The sequence below is a fragment of the Branchiostoma lanceolatum genome, chromosome 1 (genome assembly GCF_035083965.1).
Source record: "Branchiostoma lanceolatum isolate klBraLanc5 chromosome 1, klBraLanc5.hap2, whole genome shotgun sequence".
NCBI classification, from domain to species: domain Eukaryota; kingdom Metazoa; phylum Chordata; class Leptocardii; order Amphioxiformes; family Branchiostomatidae; genus Branchiostoma; species Branchiostoma lanceolatum.
This window is the reverse complement of record NC_089722.1, coordinates 32,080,430-32,105,577: the sequence shown is the minus strand read 5'-3', so window position 1 is coordinate 32,105,577 and position 25,148 is coordinate 32,080,430. Positions and strand designations below refer to the sequence as shown.

At 40.0% G+C, this 25,148-nt stretch overlaps 1 protein-coding gene across 1 annotated transcript; it reads left to right on the top strand.

Moving 5' to 3' along the window:
• The first annotated feature begins 1,116 nt into the window (after window positions 1-1,116).
• Window positions 1,117-19,152, top strand: LOC136422578 (uncharacterized). Its single transcript, XM_066410414.1, has 12 exons — window positions 1,117-1,375; window positions 3,546-3,674; window positions 4,962-5,081; window positions 5,926-6,133; window positions 12,518-12,669; window positions 13,366-13,590; window positions 15,048-15,251; window positions 16,618-16,739; window positions 16,882-16,926; window positions 17,298-17,407; window positions 17,970-18,151; window positions 18,734-19,152. Exons 1-12 carry the CDS (start codon window positions 1,117-1,119, stop codon window positions 19,150-19,152), a joined length of 2,175 nt encoding a protein of 724 aa, XP_066266511.1.
• The last annotated feature ends 5,996 nt before the right edge of the window (window positions 19,153-25,148 follow it).

Sequence of the window (25,148 nt, the reverse complement as noted above, 5' to 3'; positions counted from 1 at the left end):
CAGGCACACTCAAAGACGCAGAAATTTCAATTTTCACACACCGACTCACACACACACACGTACACACACATAAATACATACACACTCACACATACACACACAAATCAACAGACGCACAGAGACACACACACGCTCAACATGTCTATTAGGTCGTGACGTCAAAACCAATCATAGCCATCCTGGAAATACGGATAGCCATCATAATTCTAGATGATGCATAAACCATACGATGCTTCTGTTCACTCGAATGTGTCCTAACAGAGATTGTTCACACCTACTGACGTCAATCCATTAAAGTGCAAAATTCCCTTCCTCACTGACGTACGTCATACGGTGTCGAAATCATATCCTCCTCGATAATGTCTTAGGAAATGTCCATACACTATCAGGATACACAGTTATTTGATATAGCGTGGTGGTGTTCTACTAATGTGTATCGAGTTCATCATGATGGGGGTTCGTCTGTGTGTTGCTGGCCTGACTTGTTGCATTCTAGCCGTCAGTGTCTTCAGTCAAACAGGTACGGTTTTTTTACGAATTGTTGTTTCAATTATTGTTTTTTTACACTGAAACGGTTGTGTTGATGTAAACTTTGCTGTTGTCAACGAGCAGTAATAAAATGGGTACGATTCGTACGAGCTGTAAACGGTTGATTTTAAGCCATTTGAGAATGTTTATAGTGCTACTTGTGTAAAAAATATGATTAAGGATTTTTTTTCCAAAAAGACATTAGTAAAGCCAAGCTTGTTGCATGATACCGTTATGATAACATGAACTGTCAGATATGTTTATTGATGAAGTGATTCAGCTTTCTTTTCCTAATTTGTGTATTGTGTACTTCTGGTGAATGGTTTTCTACTTAAAATTGCCATCGTCGTCAGATGTACATTTACATGTTATTTGAAACACACACACACACACACACACACACACACACACACACACACACACACACACACACACACACACACACACGCACGCACACACACAAATTTACACACACGCAATCACACATACACACACACACACACTCACACACACACAGGCAGACACACACACACACGGATACACACACACACGCTCACTGTACTATTAAAAGAAAACATTTTGACAAATATGAATTTGATAATTTCAGCCAATCCATCGTCCACCATATCCCAGTCCTGCGGACGAGCACGTCTGAATGGAACGGGCGGTACGTTTGCCAGCCCGAACCACCCCAACAACTATCCCGAGGACCAGCAGTGTGTGTACGTGATAGAAGTCACTCTTCCCAAAGTAGTCAGCCTCACGTTCACGGCGTTTGACGTGGAAGAAGACTACGACTTCGTGTACGTTTTCGACGGAGACACCACCGACAAACGGTTTCAAATAGGTAGGAGGCTAATTCAAATAGCGTATCGACATATTGATAAAGATCCCATTCAAATTTCATACTTCTATGTTTAGTGTCTTAGATTCTTACCAGATGAATTTCAAAACGAAGAATTGTATAAAGATGTAAATTTGAATGTCAAACTTGCATGGTATATTAGTACAAAATGTTAAACTCTATACATTATATGGTCTTCATACCAGTAAACCTTTTATACGTATCAGATTTTCGAAATATGTGTATATAACATGATCGAGTATGAAAATACAATAGTGTATCTGTATTTGATATGTATACAGTTTTAGTGCCCATGAAAACTACCTTTAATACTGCCACAAAATTAACCCCAAGTCGCGAGACCTTATTGTACATGTTGGAAGGGAAAGTGGTGGGGTAGGGTGAGGTGGCTTATGCTTGAACGAAAGGGCAAGGCCGAAGAACTCAATGAGTAATTCATTGCGAGGACCTCATCTCTCCACCGTTGTTGAGCGTAAGAATGCAAACTACCGTCGTCTGACAGTTTTGTTGCATTCCCACAAGGTCTTGCTATATTCTTAAACCAAAAGAATGACCTAGCCTTATTTGAATATACATATAATTGCAATAATCGGCAAAAAAAGGGAAAATACAACCGTGTCCCCTGTAGAGATTACCAGTGATATCTATTCAGGCTTCAAGAGGATGAAATACTGAACAAAAAATATCAATCTTATTATGTGATGCAGCCACAGGGTAAAGCAGTATATAATGTTCAAGCAGTAGAGTGAAATTTCTTCTCTGTACTATTCCTAACCTAGGACAATTGAGCTGTACAATCCTGTAAGCTATATGTATAGATAAGTTTTCCGTCTTTTTTTTTGATTGTTAACTATAAGGGAATTACACTAACATAGAGACAATTCCTGACCAGATATGTTTGTATACACAATTACAAGGTAAAATGCTTCCAACTATGAAATTAGAAATGGCGCAGTTATGGCAGCAAATGTTCACACACTGGTGATTGCATTGTATATTAATACGCCCGTATACGTGGTACTTAGCTTGATTGCCATCTATTATTCAGTACTGGCGCTGATATTATCATATACAGGATCCTTCAGATGTCACTATTACTAAAACCATTCATCTATAATAACACCTGAGTAATAACGCCCGATATAATGGCGTCCATCGTGCGTATCTAATACACACCCTCTGACAAATAAGAAATGTTTTGAAAAAGACAATGGGCGCTGCATACATTTTCAATTACTTTTTATGCGCTTCTCTTTCATCAAATGCCACTGTGTAAAGAGAGACTGTGTCCAACATGCCATAATGATATTGAGAACGAATTTCTGTTCATTATGGACTGTCCAACTTATGCTGATGACCGGCAAAAATTGTTACAATCTATTGTATGTACGTCCGACACAATATTACCACCTACCAGGACAGAGATATTCAATACGATACTATCATGCCCTAGCTGTTCATATATCCACCTATGTAGGCAAATTTGTATATAACGCAGTGCAAAAACGAGGCAATATCATACATTCCTGACACAGCATACTGTTACCAACATACTGTATTCTAGAGCGTTAGTATGTACATTATTCCATAGATTATTGTTATCGTTAGTCATAGATAGATTAGATTTAATTATCATATTTGTCAACACTCAGCAATATTTCAACTCTCATGTGCATAAGTTGCCATACATTGTACCAGTTACAATTATCGCACAATAATGTTCTTCTTCTTGTAAAATTGTGGAGTAACGCATATGTGCACGCAGTATTTCAAGCGTAGACGCCATTGGCCATCAATAAATGCCAACAAAAGGTGATGGGATTTTAAAGCAAATTGTAGTAAGTGTATCAAAGTTAAAGAATACAAGATGCCCTGGCCCAATTTTGCTATCAAAATCACCCCACACTCTTTTTAGAGACACGTTGTACATGTTGGTCTTATGCATACGTTTGGGACACCTTGTGGCGGGATAGCATCAAAATTATTCAACACAATACTCTACATTGCTTCATCTGGGAATGATCTATTTAAAACTCAATCAAAACTTTACACAGAAGGTATATTAAATTGTTATTCTGTGGTTACTTTAAAAGTACGATGATAGTATGGTAAAGTTTATATTCTCACAATTTCATTTTTTTTGCGTTTACAGAACAGTACACGGGTAATACTATCCCTTCACCAGTGATGTCAACAGGTAGTTTACTCACGGTCCAGTTCATCTCTGACTCAGTGGAGACATACACTGGATTCCAAGCCACGTACTCCGCAGTAGATAAAGGTACAGTTAACTATAAGGAACATCTGTAACACGAGGGATGCTTTTAAAGAACTCCACCTCATCCCAAAAGGTGCTTAGCTCCAATTTTGTAGCACAGTCATATAGTATGAAACCTTTTATTATTACCAAAGATTTCAAATCATTGTGGGCATTTCTTTGGAGGTGACACTCAGTAACACTAGGTTAGAGGGAATTTAAAAAAAAAAAACATGCCATTGAGTAATTGAGCTGCGACCTGAGGTGTGTTGGTGAAATTAATATTGCTTTGCTGAAAGTCATATACCATAAATGAAATACGAAGGGAATCATCATGAAACAATTTGGCAACGTCTTCGTAGATTTTTCCTGGCACGAGGAACACGACCCCGCAGCTCTGATCACAGTTCACCCTTGTTTTCCTTGCCGCTACTGAGTTTCAAAAGATCCTCGACTTAAAACTAGTGCTCACAGTCACAGTGCTTTGAAATTTGGCGTGTATCGATAAAGGCTTCATACTGTATAGTCGTGCTGTTTTGTACCGTATTTCAGGATGAGGCTGAGAATTTATTGATCACCCCTAGTACTATGTCAAAGTACAAATAAGAAAAATAGCAAAAGCAACAGCAACAGCCTTGTTTGATGAAAATCTACTTTTAATTTTCTACTTTCGAATTTTAAACTGAAAGAACTCGATATTTAAGAAAGCATGATTTGAAATTCATGTTACCATTTCATTGTTATGTATGTGCCAACACAAGATATTTGCCAATTTTGACAGATGTGTTTTTTATTCATGAAACACTGCAATGTGCGAAATTTTAGAAGTTTCTGTGTAGTTTTTTTTTCCATTTTGTAATCACAATATATTCAATCTGTATTGGGCTTCTTTGTATGGTAATTTGAATTCTCCACTTTGTGGAATATGCTACAAATGTATCACCAGAATTATTCAAATGAAAATTGATGAACTGATCGTTAATTGATTGATTGATTTGACTGGTTAAAACTCGAAAACTCTGTTTATCAGAGAATATCAAGGTTCCATATTCATCACAAAGTAGTGACATATCATCCGACGTTTCGATGACTGTTTGTCATCTTTCATGTGTGTGTCAAAACTTTGTGAACCACATATAGTTAGCAGTAACACCTAGCTGCAGTGCAAAGCGAATCAGTTGTTATTGCCCTGATGAGGAAGGCAAACGGTCATCGAAACGTCAGCTGTTGTCTTATTCCTTGGTTGTGAACTTTGTAATTCGGTCATTCACCAACATGATGAAAGTATTCACGGAGTTCTGTTTATCACAGTGTACGCGAACTGCACTGTGGGCCAGTTCCGGTGTGCGAGCGGTACGAAATGTATCAAGTCGTGGGAGCGTTGCGACGGCGTGGCGAACTGCAGGGACAGGAGTGACGAAGCCAGCTGCGGTGGGTGCAAGATGCTAGTAATACATTTGTGTACAACTATTTGTGTCGTGCGGCCATTGTATTACCGTAACGACTATTTGCCAGAATCCCTGAAGTCCACGAGTTCAAATTCTTTGACTTGCAACCGATGTTGTACCTTTTGATAAGGCACTTTACACGACCTTCCCGGTTCCACCAAGGTGTACAAATGAGTACCCAACTTTGGTTGGGGAAGTAAACAGCGGTGGAAGGAGAGGGTTGGGCTCCGCCTTCCGATACAGTGCCCTAGGCACGGTGTATAATAGCCCGCTACCCCTTCGGCCTAAGAAAGGCTATAGAACTAAGTATATCTCTCACAACTATAGATATATAGGCCGCTTTTTTTGCCTCTTATAACTTTGTTATAAAACCTGCTGTGATCTGCACTGCCACCAGACCAGATATCGCGATACATGTCTTGTATTCACTTTGGAAGATAATATTATGATATTATCAGGGAACGTCTAGTACATAACGTTTCTGCCAGCATAAAACTGAAACTTACGTAACATAAATAAAAGGCTCCATTCCAAAACTCTGGAACAACAGGTTATTGAAACCACGCAGCGCAAGTTGGTAGTGATTCTTATATTTCACTCCATACCACGGATGGAGTGACAAATACTGTATTTGCTTGCAAATGTTGCATTTTTAATGTTTAATTATGAATTATGACATGAGGATAATTTTGATGCTGACGCTGATAATTGAATGATGGTGGTTGCCAAGCAAAGCAGATCAACTGATAAAAACATAAAGCATATATATCCCCTATTGAATTGTCTAATGTTTGAAAGTTGAGAAATATTTTAATCTCATCCTACAGACTGCCAAGCGATACCACCTGCCTTTACCTTGTGCAAAGGTTTGGGCTACCCTATGATGACGCTACCCAACCCGCTTCATCACAACAACGTCACGGAGATCGAGAACGCCGCGGAGTTTGATGACCTCAAGAAGCTCTCGTTGTCAAACTGCCATCCACAGGTCAAATCGTTCATCTGCTCTGTCCTGCTGCCGAACTGCAACCAAAGGTTAGTTACTTAAAATCCTCCCACACCATAAGGTGTATAGGGTGGCGCCCATCCCCGTTTTATAGCCCTGGGCCACACTAAGGTGCAATCACTGCAGCAGGGGGTTTTCCACTGGCAGTGGAGTGTGTTTAACTTCCATACTGTTTCAGAAGTATGTACCATTTTTATGAAGTCTTTGGTATTACTTGTCCAGAGGTGTCCTACCCGGCCACGAACTAGTTCCAGCTAATTTGAACCAGATGTGGTTAGTGACAAAAGCGCAGTCTACCAAAGAGGCATCCCCGCAACCAAAGGTGACACATGCTAAAACAGTAGATGATGCTGTGATTGTAAAATCCATTATGCTTTCGTGACATATGTTCGGAACCACATATTTGTCCCGGTGAACTGCCGAATGCATTAGGGTATACCTCTCGGTGTTCTCACGATTAAGTTACGGCGTCAATTTGTTACCAGGTCCCAGCTTGATTTTAAGTCCGAGTTAAGTTAAAAACAAACCGGGGCCCGTCTGAGCCCCAAAAAATCCCGGTAGCTGCAAGGTGTCCCACGGGGCCGCATAAAGCTCACGCCCGAAAGTACAAACAAGAGTGGCAATGAAAACGCATTGCCATTGCGACGGCGGAAAGGTTACTTTTAATGGATGTTTGTTGATGACAAATAGTTGTATTCTGGTTTACATGAGTCTATCTCATATCCGAAATTCATCATAAGTCCTGCAATTGCCTTGCCTGATTTGTCTGTTTTTTAGATGCGCGTAAAATCACCAGGACGACGGTCGGTCTCCACTGTACCAACTACCATGTTCTGTTTGTCATAAAGATGTTCTGCAATTGTCAAAAGTTAACATGGTTCCCTAAGTTGTATCGGCGTGTAATTTGGCACGTCGTCTGCAGATATGCCCGTGATGATGCACGTCTTTTCATTTTGCCGTAGCTGTTCTTATGGTTAATGTAATATTCTAAAGCACCCCTATATTATTAGGCATTTGGATTTGTCCTTATTGTTGAGGATCGCGCGGCAGCAGTAAGAACTTCAGGCAGACGTCTGGTGTTTTCCTTACGAACCAGCTGTTTTCCTTACTGTGCAGTAGATGGTGGGCAGTTGTTTCAATGTATCCGCAGCTAAAAGTCAGGATTCTATTCGTTGTATTGCTAGTATGCCCGTGATCGCGTGATAATGCACGTTGTGTTTGATTTGCCGTAGCAGTCTTTATATTGAACTAAGTGCAATATTTCAGAAACACCCCTATTCTATAGAGTTGTGGAATGGTGCATAGTTTCAGTTTACTAGTATCTCCAAGCAGATGAGTGTCTGTTCGGGGACCGATTTTGTTTCAGACTTTGAAATAGCATAACCCCAAAAGAGGTCGACGGATCGCCATGATGTTTGGTAGGTAGATAGCTTGAGCGATGATTTAGACAATGAAATATAGATCATACGAAACAGACGCTAATTTGCATAATATATAAGGAAAGTTTATAACCCATTGCATTTCATGTCATTGTAGCACTGTGTAGATAGGAATCTCAGACATGTGGCATACGTAACTGAGATAGGGAGGAATAAAGATAGATATCAATCATGCAAATGAGGATTACTTCATGGAGATTTGTAACTTACGGACTCTTGTTATATGTTGTGATTAGTACTAAAACCAAGTTTTGTATCCAGAGCACAAGGCTTTCCTATTTTATGTTTCCCGGTTAGATTCCGGGGCCGCTAGCTGCCCCCGGATGTAATGGATTCATGATTAATCTGTTTACAACGCAAGTTATTTTGGCAAAGTTTCTTTAAAGCTGCATTATGATAAAGGTAATATTAAAATCCGTTGTTGCTGGAAGAAGCTGAACTGGAATGGAGACCTCCATATGCATAGTTTTAGTTTAGTCAAAGCTAGTATATACTTGTGTATACCTGGTACCCCGGAGTTTTGTGGACAGTGTGGAAGTACTCGACGTTATTTTAACTTCGGCGACATAAACTACAATTGCTACATGTACTTGAATCCTTTAATAGAAAACACTGCAAATATAGATTTCCCTCATTACTTATGCAAATTCCGTCCCTAATTGCATAATTTATCCTTCATCATGTACATCTCTGGCTAAGCTGCCTGCATACTACATATCATGGAAATTCGTCGTTCCTTTCTTCAGTTACCTAGTATTCTCCTTGGAAGATTTTGACAAAAACGTAGTTCCAGAGCAAGCTGCTAGGGGGCCCAGACCTACAACACTTCCTACTTACATTACAAGATAACTGCCACCAAAAATCAAGACCATGGCACGCCCAGGTGAAATGATACAAAAAAACGTTCTGCTGCAGTACCAAGGTCCCATACAAGGCGGTCCAAAATTGACCTTGACATACGTCATCCCAACACCTACCTACATGCCAGATATTATCATAATCCATCCAGAAATTCTTCAGTTATGCTGATTACAGAAATCGGAAACACAAACAGACACACAAGCAGACAGGCCAATAACTACAATGTAACGTTACATGTAACGTTATATCCCCATTTTCGGCATGGAGATAATAATTTCAACGTGTTTTATCCGTAGCTTCTTGCATGTCTTGACTTGAGTTATGCTGCCCAAAATGTGTACTAGTTAGCATGTGGAAACACAGACATACACATGCAAACACAACAAAAACAGGTTAGGGGTACGTATGAAAAAAGAAAGCAATCCTATATAGCCTGCCAGACTGATTCAAGTACCTGCACAGGCCAGTAAATTTTTCGGCTCCAGGACACGTCAACATACCCCCAAGGAAAAGTTACTACAGACAGTTATACCCTAAGTTAAAAGGCGGAACATGTGTTTCTCTGCCCGGCTAACATGGCTAAAGGGGTCGTTCTTTGTGTTGACATCTGGCATCCAGCTGATGGGATTCTAGTATTCCCTCCGGATCTCAGGGCGGGACATGCTAATTCTAGACCGCCCACAGCAGGGCGCAACCAACCGCCGACAGCTGGGCGTAACCGAGAGATGGGGTAACCAATCACCGACAGCAGGGCGTAAGCGACAACAGGGCGCAACCAATGCCAACAGCAGGGCGTAACCGACAACAACGCGTAACCAACCGACCACGGCAAGGCGGAACCAGTATGCGACTGGACAACGACAGTCAAACAAACAAGCAAGCAAGCTATTAGGATAGTCTCTATCAGACTAACCGCGCCGGCTATAGGGAGAACATTTGCCGGGGGAGTTTGGCCATGGAGGGTTTCATTCGCAGGCGCAGTTAGGGTTGCAAATGTGTGTAAAGAAGTTTGATCCATTATTCCAAATTCCTCGTCATTTCATGGGCTACATTCAACCAATAACAGAAAGGGGAAGGCTTAGCAGCTTCGGTACTCAAGAAAGCGAAGAATAGACCACAAAGCTGGCACCTCCGGCACCATGGATCTCCGCCCTTCCGGAGCCGAGGAAAAGGCCAGGAAGTTGAAACGACACCACGCCTTCCCTCTGACGGAGATTCAGATAGCGGTCTGAAGGTCAGTAAAGTTTTAGGTCTGAACCTGTTGCACGGCGCATATGTTTCTGTACACATAGACTCTGCCGTTTCTATGGTTGATCATCCCGATATTTCGTGGAGTAATTATCTTCGCCGAGTACTTGTTCATTTATTCTATCGTCGAACACAGTGGTTACAAACGACATGTCCTCTATATGTCATGCACACTGCCTGATGGAAAACTGACTTGGAAATATAGCACCCCTGGCTAGCCATATACCTGATCATGAGTTCGTTTACATTTTACCGTGTTAGATTTAACTTACCCAGAAATGGTTTTGTGGCCAGTCGTTTGATTTGTGCAAACTTCTAAGTAGGTGTGGAGAGAGATGATAAGTACCGTAATCTTTTCGACATTGCAATATTTCTTGCAAAGTTACAAATTCATAAATATTCTGTTAAGCAAATATCCCTGAGTTACAGATTTTCCGAACAGTTTAGTTGCCCATTAATGTGAGTGAGTGAGTGAGTGAGTGAGTGAGTGAGTGAATGAATGAATGTGCATTGACTTTAAATCAAAGTTGCAGAAATTTTGTTTATGTATTTGTGTTAGTCGATAAGACCACGTATAATGAGAAACTTCTAGCAGACAAATGAATACTCTACATGTCCAGTATAAAGGACGTCTCTAGCTTTTGGATCGGAAATACTTTCAAGTGTAGAGTTGAACATCGTAACCGTAGAGAGTATCAAACAGACATGTGCCATCTTCCATTTTCCACCGAATATCATAGGAATATTAATCCCTTACACATTATGACAACCAATAATTAGTTGCATGTAATGTATGAAACTGCTGTACAACCAAAGTTGAGAGTAATTCATCAGCTTTGTTTTCAGGAGTTATGAGATGATACGGATGGGAGGATGAAGAAAGGCTGGAGCAACCAGCCCGGGCAACGTACCAGGAGGACAAATTACATGGAGGCTTTTCAAACACTTGAGTTTAGTCTTATCAGCAAAAAGGGAATGTAACATAATGTTCTCTCTTGTCAGAAACAGGATAACATATCTACATGTAAAACATCAATAGCGACAGCAATTTTCTGTGCCTCAAATAGCAAGTTCCCCTTACCATGCCTAACACCACAAATCAACACCCCCACCCCTTCATTCCATATCAAGCCATGCAAGTGTCTCCTCAAGACGTTCTGCATCTGGTTGTGCCTCAAAACCGCGCACCTGCTGACACTGTCACTGTACATAATTATATCTTTTGCATATATCATTGTGTTGTATCCTTGTGTATACCCAAAACCACCCTGAAATACAATGCCGAACCATTAAGACAGCAAATTTGGTAATACAAAAGAAATAGTGAAGTTTCACCCAACTTTGTGTTATATATTTTGTATTCCATCTGACGTTGTAACGATGTACAGGACAATGTAGGAGCCCCAATTGTATTCGTATTACTGTTCACGTTTCTATCTTGTATAACATTATGATACTTAGAACTTACAGTTTGATCAAAAGATCATGGATGCACTTTGATACGAATGACGCAAGTACGATACTAGCAAAAAAATTGAGCACCTCTTAACTCTAGCTGTACCCAATGATATCTTTCGTCTATATCATTGTAGTGTTTCCATGTGTATACCCAAAGTCTCCCTAAAGTGCAATGCCGACCCACTACGGCAACTAACTTGTTAATCCAAAACAAATACTATGTAGTAAAGTTTCACCCAGTTATCTGTTATTTCATATTTTATCTGCATTTGGAACGATGTACAGATCAACATAAGAGTCCCCTATTTCATCCATATTACGGTTATCGATTCTATCTCGTAAAACATTGACATGTCCGTATCTGTGCCGGGTCTTAAGGGGTGGAATATTCAACATTGCTTCAAAACAAATTGATATGTTTTTATTGTGTTATTAGAATAAAAATATAACCACACTATGGCTGTCCTTTTTCTTCGAAACGTAGATCATTAAAACTATCTCAAAACGGATGACATATACTTGCAAATGAGTCGAGTCACTCATTCAAACAACAAAAGTTTTTTAAAACATCAAGCTATCCGTATTTTCATTCATTCTAATTGCATCTAATCAACCAAAAATATGTGCAACATATTATTCGCCCTTGTTACAAACAAAACATCTTTATATAAACATGTATAGATCATTACAATAAACGATACAATAAACAACCGTAATTACTACCCGATTACATCAAAGACATACATTTTGAAAATCCATGACAAAACATTCCATCAAACTATTTGCCAACCCCGTTACTTCCAATTCAACAGAGGGACAGGCCACTTCAAAACAAATTCCCCAGGGAATACTCATATGTTGCAACTATGCACAAACACATTCCAGGCATGCCTGTACAATTCTGGGAATTCTTACAAATCGGGCGTAAAGTATACTATTAGGCTCGCCCCTGAGGCGTCGCCAAAAAAACAAAAACATCTTACTACCATGCGGGGCCCTTTTTTCAATTGTGACTGTAGCATAGTTTGGGGTAATAACAAAAGCCCGCGACCGAAACCATCAATTTTACCTGTGATTTTATAATCATCTGAGCTATGATTGCATATTCATTGTAAATGTTTTGGATATATGTACTACGTAGTATCATTTATTACAAGGTTGGTTTGTTAAACCGATAGAAACCTGTTAGGCATCATGTTTATTTCACAGCGAGTTTCTGACCCACACGTAGAAAACGAATAAACAAAACCATCTGAATATTCTGATCAGGGTGTAGTCGCAAAGGTTTCAACAGTCTACTGGTCTCAATGTGTTGTCTATGCATAATACACATTATCCATATTCTGTACATTGTAAAATCCTATAAAACTCGTATATAATTATAATCCATCAATTGTCTTTTTATAGTTCCAGCTGGCAACTTCTTCCCTGTCGATCTTGGTGTGAAGAAGTGAAGTATACCTGTCAAGGTGAAACCAGTTGGTCGTCCTTCCCCTCCTGCAGTATTCTTCCTGACACAGACTGCTATAACGTCAAACCATCCCTGGCAAACGATGGTGGTGGGTTGAAACTTTGTCTGTAATTCAAGTACTGCTATCTTACGCCAAAAATACTTACTCAAGCAATTGGGTAAAATTTTGAAACAGTCAGACGTTTCAGACAGCATCCGCTATCTTTCGTCAGTGACTAAGGAAAGCTCTGGCAGAACTAGGTTTTATACCAAAACTCACTGACGAAAGATAGCGGATGCTGTCTGAAACGTCTGACTGTTTCAATACTTTATCCAGTTGCTTGAGTTACTATTTTTGGCGTATCTTATTGCCTGGGTATCTAACCTAAATCAACGTACTGCTATCTCAGTATTTAATACTATATTTTCTCATGACAGGCCGACTGCTTGTGTGTATCAAGGAACGGCCTTAGCGTGCATATTTGCTGCGTTAGCGCTTGCCTACAGTCACTAGCCAACCACGACGCCGCTTATGGTCAAGAAGCCAAATGATTGGCTGGTAACTTCCCTCCAAAAACAGGAGGGAAACATCTAATTGGCTAAAGACTGGCCAGCGCTAACATGGCGAGAAGAAGACGGTTCTCCAAAACATAAAAAAAATGACTTTTTGATGTACTCTATAAACATTTACAAGAAAATCAAACCATCGAGCAGCTTGTTTAAGCAGTCTCTTAAATTCCAAAAACATAATGTCATACAATACCATTCTTAACTAACAATACTACAAATCTTATCTTATTTCTAGAGACGCCATGTTTCCATGGGAACGGTGACAACTACCGGGGTGTAGAGAACCACGGCATCTCCGGGGCCGCCTGTGTGGGGTGGGACTTCCGCGACCACTCCACCCTGCTGGACTTCTTCCCGTGGGCGAACCTGGAGGAGAACTACTGCCGCAGCCTCACCGAACCTCGGCCCTGGTGCATCACCGCAGAGGGATGGGAAAACTGTGACGTCGTGCCGTGTGACGGTTAGTTTTCTTTATAGTTTTTTATTTGCACATCTAACGTTGGGTAACATAAATTCGTGGGGTACTTAAATTCGGGATTTTTCGAAAACGGGGTATTTAGGGATATGTGCTAGATGCAACATCAGTAATACCGCTAGAAATGCAAACTTGACAGACTAACGTATTCAGAACACTGTCTGAAAAGCTCCGATAAGCATGCATTAGAAGGCGACGAGGACAAAAACTCTCCGTCCCTTATTGGAACAGTCTGAGGGCTTCGTGGGAGAATCACACTGCATCGTTGTCGGCTGGTTTATAAGACAAATGTCACACCCGCTTCCTGCTAAACACAATCATTTACAAGACAACTCATTTTCTTAAAATTGCTGACCTGCAATTGGACTCTAAGTGTGATCAATCATCAAAACCCCTCTTTGTTGCTACAACCTACGGCACGTGTATTTTCCCGCCGCCATATCATTACCCAGAATCCTGTTGTCAAGCAGACGACAAAGGTTTGTGAGGAACACTTTTTTGTCTAAATGTTGCGTGTGATTGTGGACTGAGGACGATATTTTCCTCAAAGTTTGCTCCTAACACAACAGGGAATACATGGACACAGTAGTATTATCAATGCTACGGCATCCGGCTAACCTTCCATGAATAATGTACACGTTGCCATGACGGTGGATGTCGACTTTGACGTTCTATAGCTACCGACTCAACACACGGGTTGTTCCCGTAGGCCTGATGTGTGCGGTACGGCCGTTTTTTCGTGTATTTTTTTACTTGGACACGTCTATATCCATAGCACTCTCCTCAAGCCAAGGATGGAACGAATAGCTGCTGTACAAATTGTAATTAGCGGCAAGATATTCAAGACGAATCTTCTCTCCCGAATTAATGTGCACCCCTGTCCGACAGCACCGTCATTGTGCGTGCGGCGGACGGTAGTTTCAAATTGAAATATTATGGTGTCAGCACGACTAGAGACAAAATCTACCATATATATGATTAGTGCAAAGATAGTACATGATACTGACATAATAATAGAAAAAAAGGATGGTTTATTGTTCTGCTAGATTGATTTCAGTCAACCATTATCGGAAAAATCCCGAATTTATGTTACCCAACGTTATGAATCAATTTACAAAACTTAGAGAGTAAAGTTAACGTTCTTGCCCCATCTAAGTTAAATAATTGAGCTAGATTTGACTAATCAGGGAATAATATTTATAGTGAATGATAAAATACGGTAACAATACAATAATTGATGAAATGTGAAAATTATCCATTGAAGGATAAAATAACTCATATTAAGTAATCATTAGTTTCTATTCAATCTAGCTTAGCCCAACGTTACAGATCAACAGGTGCAAGAGAATCTAAGTCTAAGCAAGTAACATAAGGAATTCTAAGGAAGGTTTTGTGTGTTTCTGATTTCCAAATATTATTAAAAACGTTTCTTTCTTCTTCAGTCATTGGCTGTGAGGATCCCGACAGACCTAGTAACGGAAAGAGGAAGCCTTTCCAGAAGTTCTACTGGAATAACGATAAGGTCACCTTCACTTGCAACAGGGGCTACAAGTTCCCGAAAAACTCGCCGCCGAACAAAGCCCAGTGCATAGCCAACCAGACATCAGGAGAAGGTCGATGGTCTTCGGCTACCCCCAAGTGCGAATGTAAGTATGTACTGCATGTCGGTGTCTTCCAATCTTTGCATTTGCGTGTTTGTGTGTCGATTTGTTTTTCATCCTACATTTCACACATTCAGGACCTTCCCATGACTTTAGTACCGACCACTCCCTGGAAGCAGCCTGGAATCCATCCTTTCCGAACTTTGAAATTTGAACTTTGAATTCTATTTCCATTTTGCTCCTCTAATCACATCCAAGTAGAATATGAATTTTCCGAATGTCACTTTTTAAATTGCATAGATGGTGGGTGACTTTTAGATACTAGTAGGCAACTGAATTCGTCAACCAACTTCCAATGATAACTTTTTTTTAGTATCAAAGGCACCCAGAGCATTTTATGAGGCTTGAAAACTGGAAATATTCTAGTTGCTGCAATCTTTATGAAACTGACATCTAATGCTACTGTTTACCACGCTTGCCTTAGGATTTCTTATCAAAAGTGATCAAAAGTGGCACAAAAATTACTTAAAGCTACATGGTGATCTTTTAGTTTCACGCGCCTAGTGTAAATAGACCGATACCATAGCCCCGCCCACCTACGTCAAAACGTAGAAATGCAAAATTAAAGCATAGAAATGCAAATATTTGACGGACATGCAGTTACTCTCTCATTGGTCGAACCGCTAATTGTGATGGACAGTCAGGATCAGTCTATGAGGGATTGGATTTTCTATCAATTCTCATCACACAACAACATCGTATCTTTGCTCCTTTAATGTCGATATGTAATGGCATAGTGTTACTGAAACGTACTATATGTAGGAATGACTAGAACTTGGAGTTTTTTATTCATGTTTCAAGCCTCATAAAATGCTCTGGATGCCTTTAACTACAATCTGCATGTATACAAACAATGGTCTGCAGAAGGTCGGCTATGTGTGACAGGGGCTTCAGGGTCGGTCTATCTTCAAATTACGCTTTGGTAAGGTTGCTGAAATGTCGACAAGAAACTTCAGAATTGACATATCACCCTACACGTATCGTTTTTATGTGATCCTCTTGGCGCTTTTTGCGCAATCTCAAAGCAGAGGTTTGGTTTTCAGCTTATTTTTGTTTTCTTTATGGGTTTGGCGACATAAAGAAACCGTGACAATAAAAAAAACGACAAAAACGCCTAAAAAAGACGTCATGGACGTTGAAATCAAGCCGAAACCCAGCCTCTGCTTAAAGAACACTTTTCTTCACCTGTTTTTTTTCATTAGCATCTAGTTAACAAAACAAGATATTTGAAAAAAAAGGCTGCCCTCTACGCGTGTAATGGTGATAGTGTAGGGGTTTTGTGATTGCCTTCTATGTAATAAAAATGCAGTTATGGCAATCATAATTTATCAAGAGTATATTTTTTTTACAGCGGACCATGAGGTGAAACTGGTAAACGAACTGTTCGACCAGGAAGTGTACAAGAAGGCCCTGGCTCCCACTTCGAGGGCAACAATCTACTTCCAAGCGTATATCGACGGCATAATCTCTCTGGTCAGTAGAAAGGATCTAGGATAATTCTTTTTTTTTTCTTTGACAAATCAAAGATACATTTGATGACCATTGATGAATAATCATATATAATATTTATATTTTTGTCTAGATAATTGATTTCATTTTTTTCAAATATACTTAGGATGAGAAAGCTGAAATCATCAAGTCTGCCATCAAAGCTGAATTTGTAAGTGTGCTTCTTGTTCAAACATCATGGTTATTGCTAAATTAAGAGTGTAATATGTTGCATTCACCCTTGCTTTTAAATCTTTGGTTGGATAATGGGTTTTAAAGGTTAACATATCCACAATCACTGCACGAAATCCGAATAAAGAAAAAGGTTCTTTACGCATGCTCTACGATGCGCCCAAAGATAAGATTTTCTGCAGTATAATATAACGATAGAATGCTGAAGTCGAAATGTGTTCTAAATCTTATTAGCTAAATATGACGCAATGCGTACTTGAGTAGTTTAAAAAATGTTTCGAGTTTTACATACAAGAATCGTACATGAAATGCTAATGTTCCAAATACTGTCCACCTTTTTCATATGTACAGATATGGCAGGACAAGCGGTTATTCTGGGAGATGGCAGAAAACGGAAATGTCGATCATCTGTTCTTTGGAGACGATCAGCCATGGAAACCTCTCCTGACACTGAAGAGGAAGTATGTTAGCTTTTATTTTTCTGTGTCAAATTACGAATTCCGGTGCTATATAGTATATAGGTTTCATCAACACATAGCTGTAGGACATTTACTAGTGCTTATTTAGAAACAGGATGTAGTTTTGATAAGCCTACTTGCTGTATCAAAATATGTATTTCCCAAAAATAAATTTGATCATCGTTACCAAAACTGCTCATGAACTTGGCCTGCGACAGGAATGAGCAAGGGAAACTATGTGAAATGTTGATGCGATTGTTTGTTTTTTAATTTAATTGTTCATTGAAATTTTTTTCTGTCTGCATTTATCTACATGTCCCTCCTCATGCTGCTCTTTAACTATTATTTGCCCAGACCTATTTCATCCGATGTTTCTTTTTTAGATATGTATCTGCTGCCCATGTGTATTATGTGATGTATTGTGTGACTGTAAAGCCTGCATCAATTCAGCACTAGAAAGGCTGCAATTGCAAGAGTAATCTCTGACGGGTACAAAAAACCCATTATCATTGATAAGGTGTCCAAATAGTCAACAAAATTGAATGATAACTTTTTTTATGTGCAGTGCCGATGAACAGTACACTGGTGGGTTCCCTAGGACTGTGATAGAACTCGACTCGACCGGGGATATCCACTGGCCCATAGAGACACTGACAACCACCACATGTGATCTGGACCCGTTCCTGTTTCCCAAGGACAACATCACATGTCCCATTTGCTGGAGCGCCGGATCCGAACACATCATAGGTAGGGTTATTTGAATTCGTATGAAAATGATTTGCTTAAATGAAAGAATTGAAGTTTGGGCCAATGGATTTACAAAAGACAGTTAACGTCTGTAACGTTTACTCTCGAGTGTCTCATAAATCCATATAGTACCCTAAGACTGCTGCGTTAAAACTGTTAATCTAAAGAGATTTATTAATGCAGCATCAGAAATCCCCAATGTGTGCAAAATGCAGATATCTTGGTGTTTAAAACATTCTTGGGAAGGCCTCGGTGACACATTTTTAAATGGTGATCTTAGGACACCACGCTGAATTATGAGAGTTGTCATATGGGTAAAGGATCATGTAGAGACAGCTATATTGGTGCAGAGTTTTGATAGCACGTTGTGTGCGACTTCTCAAAAAGAACACGATGGCAATTATCTGCATCTTCGTAAGATAGAACTTGCTGTTACAGTTAATAATCATGTTTCCGTCAACGTCAATGAAGGCTAGACATCCAGGTAAGTGTAATAAGACACACGAGATAACATTTGTTCAAGCAACAGAACTATCCAGTTGCTTGAGTAAACGCTATCTTGTGCATGTTTCCGTCTGTTAGATTATGCTTGCGCTCACACAACTGTACCTGGTTGTGCCCATGAAGAATGCTCCAACGGGACGAGGTCAGACGACCCCAAGTTCCTGACGTGCAACGGCACCGTCGCACCGGTGTCCAGCGGGGAGTGGAGCGGAGAAGTCACCCTCTCCACTGACAACAACCTAGCATGTCTCACCATCCGTCTCGAGCGGGATCCCAGCTACCACTTCGCTACGACCCTCTCCCCCTGCGTCATCCTGGTGGTCCTGATGGTCATCACCTTCATGTTACCTGTAGACAAGGGAGACCGCATCTCGTTCGGTGTCACCGTGCTGCTTTCCATGGTGGTGTCGCTTGTGGTCGTCACAGGTTTTCTGCCTGTCAAGGGGATCATTCCTTTCATCGGTAAGTTGATCAACCCCCATCTTACAAGAAAGTGAAAACTAGAGTTAGGGATTTGTGCTACATATACTTCAGGTTTGCTATGTAAGTTTAGTGATTACGGGGTCTGTTTTATAAGTATGAATTGGTATTGATTTTTATTTGAGTTGAATGTGTGATAGTTGTGTGCCGATTCGTTACAAATAGAGAGAACGCTAGCACCCCAAAAAAAAACCTCCCAATAAAATAGTATGGCGACCCTGTGACGTCACTATTCAAGATGTCGGCCACCACACATGCCAACGGATCCAACAGGCATGGTACCTTTTGTTTGAAGAACGGCTGTTGCATTTCTTGTGAGTAGACCAGAAAAGTCCCAGACTATCACAATCAACAAGGGATATAGGATCTTTTTAAATGAAAATCTAATACCATCATAACTCTTAAACGGCCAATATTTTTGCACCATGGATATTGTATTGTCATTGAGTTATTACACTGGAAATAATTTTCGACCCCAAAGCCATATGTATAATTCTTATTCTGCAAGCTATTAGTTAATTGATTTAAAGCATTTAAGCTATTAAGTTATGTCTGAAGACGTGCTTACAAACTGTGTACTGAAGAAAGAAACGCTATAGGTTCAAATATGATAATGTGCCGATTGACGAGAGTGTAACCCACCGTTAATTTTCACAGCTCTGCTGATCATCGTGGCAATGGGGATGATGGCTCTCTTCATGCTGGTCACCCTCTTTATCGTCATCCTTCACAATAAGAAGGAGAAACTGTCGCCGTGTGCTAGGAGGTTCTTCTTGTGCTACATGGCAAGGTACGAAGAAGTTTATCTGTTAAAATCTCCCTTGTACGTTTCACGCGTACGGGTCATTCTACCAGTAATATTGTGCAGACCCAGCCTGATATTCATTCTATTCTATCCCCGGTCCCGGCTAGGTCTTGTTTGATCGCTTCCCGCAACAATCATGCATTGCAGAAATGTCGTTTCATGTTTGCGGTTTTCGCGTTAAGGTCTTCGCCGCGAACGTGAAACCACCGCGATGATGTTTTAATTATGCAAATATAGATTATACAAGACCAAGTACAAGTGTACTGATAAACTGAAGAAAGTACAATGTTTACTTCCCATTTCTACTACAACTGTAATTTGTTAAGAGAGTGTGAAATATAGAAAGTCTGTAAGAAAACTTGCCTGATTACTTGGATTATATTTCTAATTTTCATCAGTCAGATGTCAGATGGAAAATTTCATATCCCTTGCCGGGTAACTGGAATCAAGACATTTTTTCCTAGGCCCTAGCATATTGTGTCTTACCGCTCCATTACGCGCCAGGGTATAGTTTCTTAAAGCCGTTCTTTCGACGGCGCCTTGAAATGCAGTGAATGAATGAATGAATAGGGAGAAGCGTTTTAGTGTTAACATCTTAATAGAGGTATAGGTAGTTCCTTAACGGGAAAGGATTATATCAACGTTTATGCTGTGGTTTACTCTTGCAAATAACTGTACATTGTAAGAGTTTAACTTTTCCGGCAATTCAGTTCCGCATTTTGAGGACATCATAAGACCGTGATGAAGTTATCACTTTTAACATACAATTTCTTAATTCATACACCAGAGTACTATTAATGGGAGACCTTAGCAAGATGGCCACCAAAGGAGAGACATCTCTCAACCAAGGGCGAAGGTCTTCTCGGTCCCTTAGAAGGAAGAGCCTTGCTAATGACAGCCCTACAAGGCTAGAGGAGAATGCTGCCACTGCCATTGCTTTCGGACCCCCTAGGGCACAATTACAAATAGCGATGAAAAACGAACATCGCCTTGTTGAGTTACAAAATAGTATGGACGAACTCAATGTCAATGTCGGTAGACTCCTGTCGCAATCTAACGGTAACGACGAGGAGCTTCCGACCGATTACATGCTGTTGGCTGATGTGTTGGATAGGCTGTGTCTGTTGTTATATATCGTCAGCATAATTGTGGCGGTCCCTTGTACTTTGTACTTGAGTCCTCGTAAGCGCTAAGGCCACCCAAACGCACCGCCTTCAATCTGTTTCCATCCAAGTTGTTTGATTAATTGCTTTTTGTTTGTTTGTTTGTTTGTTGTTGTTATTTGCCTTTAATGTCATTGTGTACTCTGTAAATGATATATGCTGTGTCTAATGTGGGGCATCAAAAATCAGCAAATGGTGTCTTGATTATTTGCCTCTTTAATGTTTTGTGTGGTATTTATTAATTGTTTAAGATAAATTACTTTATGCAGTGTAGTAATAGTGCAGGCTGAAAAAAAGAAACAAATAAATAGATTTTTGGTTGCTGAATACGATAGCAAAGATTATTCATCAAGAAATATGCACTCATATTCCTGAAGTACCTACGGTATGAGAGATTACTGAATATGACGATGTAAATCATCTAGTTTACATGATGTATGTAGCCTCTTTGTACAAAATGGTAAAATATTTACACTTCCCATTGTCGTATCAGCACAAATAGATATAGCTACCTTTCTCTCCCTTAAAATAATTCCTCTGGTTAGTCATCCACTTATTCATTCATTAATTCACTCAAAAACATTCTTTCTTTCTTGTACTTTATTCCTCCCCTGGGAGAGCATTGCATAGCTGAAGTATTTACAAAGGGGATGCCATGACACTTAACATGTGGTACATAGCGATCCTGTTTTATAGAATAAATTATATTCTCATATTGCTGTCATTTCGTACTCATATTTACAATCTCTCGGAGGGCAGGTGAACGAGCCTGTCAGGGGTATCCCATGTCCCACACGTATAGTCTACTGATGACCATTGTGACATCAGTAGACATTCATTCATTCTTTTATTCATTCATTCATTCATTCATTCATTCGTTCATTGATTTAATCAATTGCATCTATGATGTATCTAAAACCATGAAGGTTTTGCATGTAACTATTAGTATTTCATTGTACAGTGTTGTGTTGTATTGCATTGTACTGTGTTGCCTATGTGTTGATTCACAATACTCTTATTTAAAAGGGATGTAATGCGTGTAATGAATGTTGTATTATGAGGTCGTGTTCACAGTATTCAGCTTTTAAATGCACTGCCTACCGATTTGGTCCTGATGTTAGACTTGAAGTGAAAATTGTTTTTTTATAAGGCTGCATTGGCTTTATATATTAGACTAATTGTACACTGGTTCGCTACCCAATAACAAACTTCGTACAGTTAATGGGAAAATGTATGTATGACAGTGACATATGATTTATGTGCGTCAAAAGTTCTGGAGGCATTGTCTTATATGCTCCTGCGTTACAAAATGTGATTGACTATGTACAGATGAGAGTATTTAGAGTTACACTGATTTTGTGTGGAATTATCTATTTTTTGTTCTTTTCTTCGTCATCATTGTATTAAATATAACCTTGCCCAAGCAATTACAATGCTGGAATGTGTGTTTTTTTTGGGTGATATTTGCGAAAGTCTGTACGTAGCCGGTACTTTTTGGAAGCAAATAGAAAATTCTTTCCACCATTTACACAAATCATTTTAGTTAGAGAGAATGTTTTCGTTCCTCAAGACTGTTCGGTCGGGCCCCGGATTGGAATGTGACCTTAGCAGTAGCGACGTTGTCATGAGCCCGGAAGGGGATGGGAACGTGAATACGGTGCATCCTCTGCAGGCCTTCTGGGTGGCTCCAGCATTTCTACGGGCGGTAATACGATTTCCCTAGCAGAGGAAACTGGCTCTGATATCTTGAAAATAGTGAATCAGCGCTCTCCCCCCCCCCCCCCCAAAAAAAAAACAAAACGCCGGCGCCCCCCAGAAGACCTGCAGGGTGGACGCATTCATGCTTGGAGGGGATTCCGGCGTTGAGCCTCTCACTGGGCCCACGGCACGCTGGTGGCGTCGCTGCGGTCGATCGAATTGACAAAGGACTCAACGAATTTCATCGACAAAAACGAATCTTTTTAAGCTTTGTCTGTTTTGTTGTCTTTTTGGTCATACCTGTACGTTTTGAATGATATTCCCATACAAAGTAAGGGTAACACAAATTCACTTTAGGACGCAGAGACGCCGCCAGCGTGCCGCGGGTCCAGTGAGAGAGGGGCTTTAGCATCAGGTGTCAAACCTTTGCACAGAAAAGAACCCAACACGCATATCGAAAAGAATAAGGGTGGCACTGTGTTCGTGCATACAAACGCGAACCATAGTAAACCTCCATTGCACAACTGATACTTGCTCAGTGAAAAAAAATCATCATGCTTCACTTCAATTGAGGTTGACTGCTTTGTCTATCTACAATGGTTAAGACTGATCGATTAAGCCTGCATTTTCACAACCAGTCCCAATGGAAAAGGAATCTTATTGATAGCCCTCATTAGCAGACGATCTGACTGGTTAAAAATGTATTCACTCTCCTTAAGACATGGCCATAAACCTACGTACACTCACGCAAATCTGTTCAGAACTACACGTATCATCCTCACACACACACACGTAGAAACATTATCTCTTCGTAGTTGAAGGTCAAACATCCAGGTGATAAAAAACGCAACCTAACAGTTACTTGGGAAACTGGATAGATTTCGGAAACGGTCAGACGTTTCAGGTATAGCATCCACTGCTTTTCATCAGTAACAGGACGAGGTTTCTGTTTCACCAGGTTTTATGTTTGAACCTTCGTTTATTCATGAGAAGCTCAAATCGGCATGCAAGCCGCTTTTCATTTTGGTCATGAGGAAAGAGGTAAGGGTCAGATAGAAAATAACAGAGATACAAATTACATTATTATAACTCTATTATAACAAATTATAACTCTATCAACATATATCACTACATGTAAATGGTACAAAACATATTGCGAAAGTTTGTGCATGGTCCGTGTCCGTTCGTTTTGGTGATATAAGCGAAAACTTCAATATGGATTGACATGCAAATAAAGTGAAGACAAAAGGTTAGACAGTCCAGTAGGAAACAAAGATAAGACAAAGTCAAGACAAAGTTTATGTAAATGAGTAATTTATTTGGTAGGTTTCTTTCTATTTCCCCCACAGTAAGCAAAGTATTCATTAAGAATTTCAATTTTGATTGTTTAATATTTCTAACCAGTTAACGGTATCAAGGAGATTCAACCTATTTCGGCCTTTGCGTGAGGTCCAAAAGCTTATCTTCTTATAACCTCCAGTATTTGTGTACAATATTAATCGCCAGGTGTCCTGTATCTAGGCCGTATCTCAAATCAAACGTATTAGTTGCCTAGCGATCCAAAAACATGTCACCACAGAGAGTATTAACGTTACAATAATCTGGTGAGTAGGCTTATAAGAGAAATAAAAGGTGAAGCGTTTTCTAGAAACTGAGCCTGGTTGAGCACCATTTCTTCAGGTAAGGGCCTGGTCACTTTCGTTGTAAGAGAACAGTCCTGGACAGGTATGGATGTGTTGTACTAGTAAGGGGTGGTATTAGTACCAAATTTGTAAAATATGCATTTTAAAATATGGAGATGGTCTATCTATAAGCACAAAAAACACAAAATTTGGGCTATCATTGGACCCCCTGTACATACCCCTTGAAGTTTGCACATGTCGTAATGGGGATAGTCCATTTTTTCAATGGGACTAATTTCGGAATAATCTTTATCTGTGTGGACAATAGATCTGGGGTTCAGATATTCAATGTTATGTCTTCTGACCTCAAAGTGCTAATACTTTAAGGCATTAAGTATATTTGCTAGCATACCATTATACTAGTTTAGTACATTTAGTGCATTTACATTTTCATATATTCAAATAAACCGTCTCTGTATTTCTAGGTGCGTATTTCAGAAGAAAAAAAACCGGTTCTTTCGCGAAACAGTTCCTCCCCCTAGTACTAGACTGTCTTGTGACAGAAAGGGTGGCGTATAAATCAATGTCGACAGTCAGTTTTGTCAGATTGGCTAAAAGTCCCATGGCAAGAAATCATATTCTCTAGTAAGCAGAGGAGTGGTTCCAGCTGGTTTTTGACGTGTTTTTATGCGTTTTTGTCGCGCTTTCTACTTTGTCATGTTTTT

What these genes read in the sequence shown, in the direction of transcription:
- LOC136422578 (XM_066410414.1), top strand. Translation starts at nt 1,117, where the DNA reads ATGAATTTGATAATTTCAGCCAATCCATCGTCCACCATATCCCAGTCC. An exon ending in CGACAAACGGTTTCAAATAG is followed by an intron (nt 1,376 to 3,545) that starts GTAGGAGGCTAA and finishes TTGCGTTTACAG; the next exon opens with AACAGTACACGGGTAATACT. An exon ending in CTCCTGACACTGAAGAGGAA is followed by an intron (nt 17,408 to 17,969) that starts GTATGTTAGCTT and finishes TTTTATGTGCAG; the next exon opens with TGCCGATGAACAGTACACTG.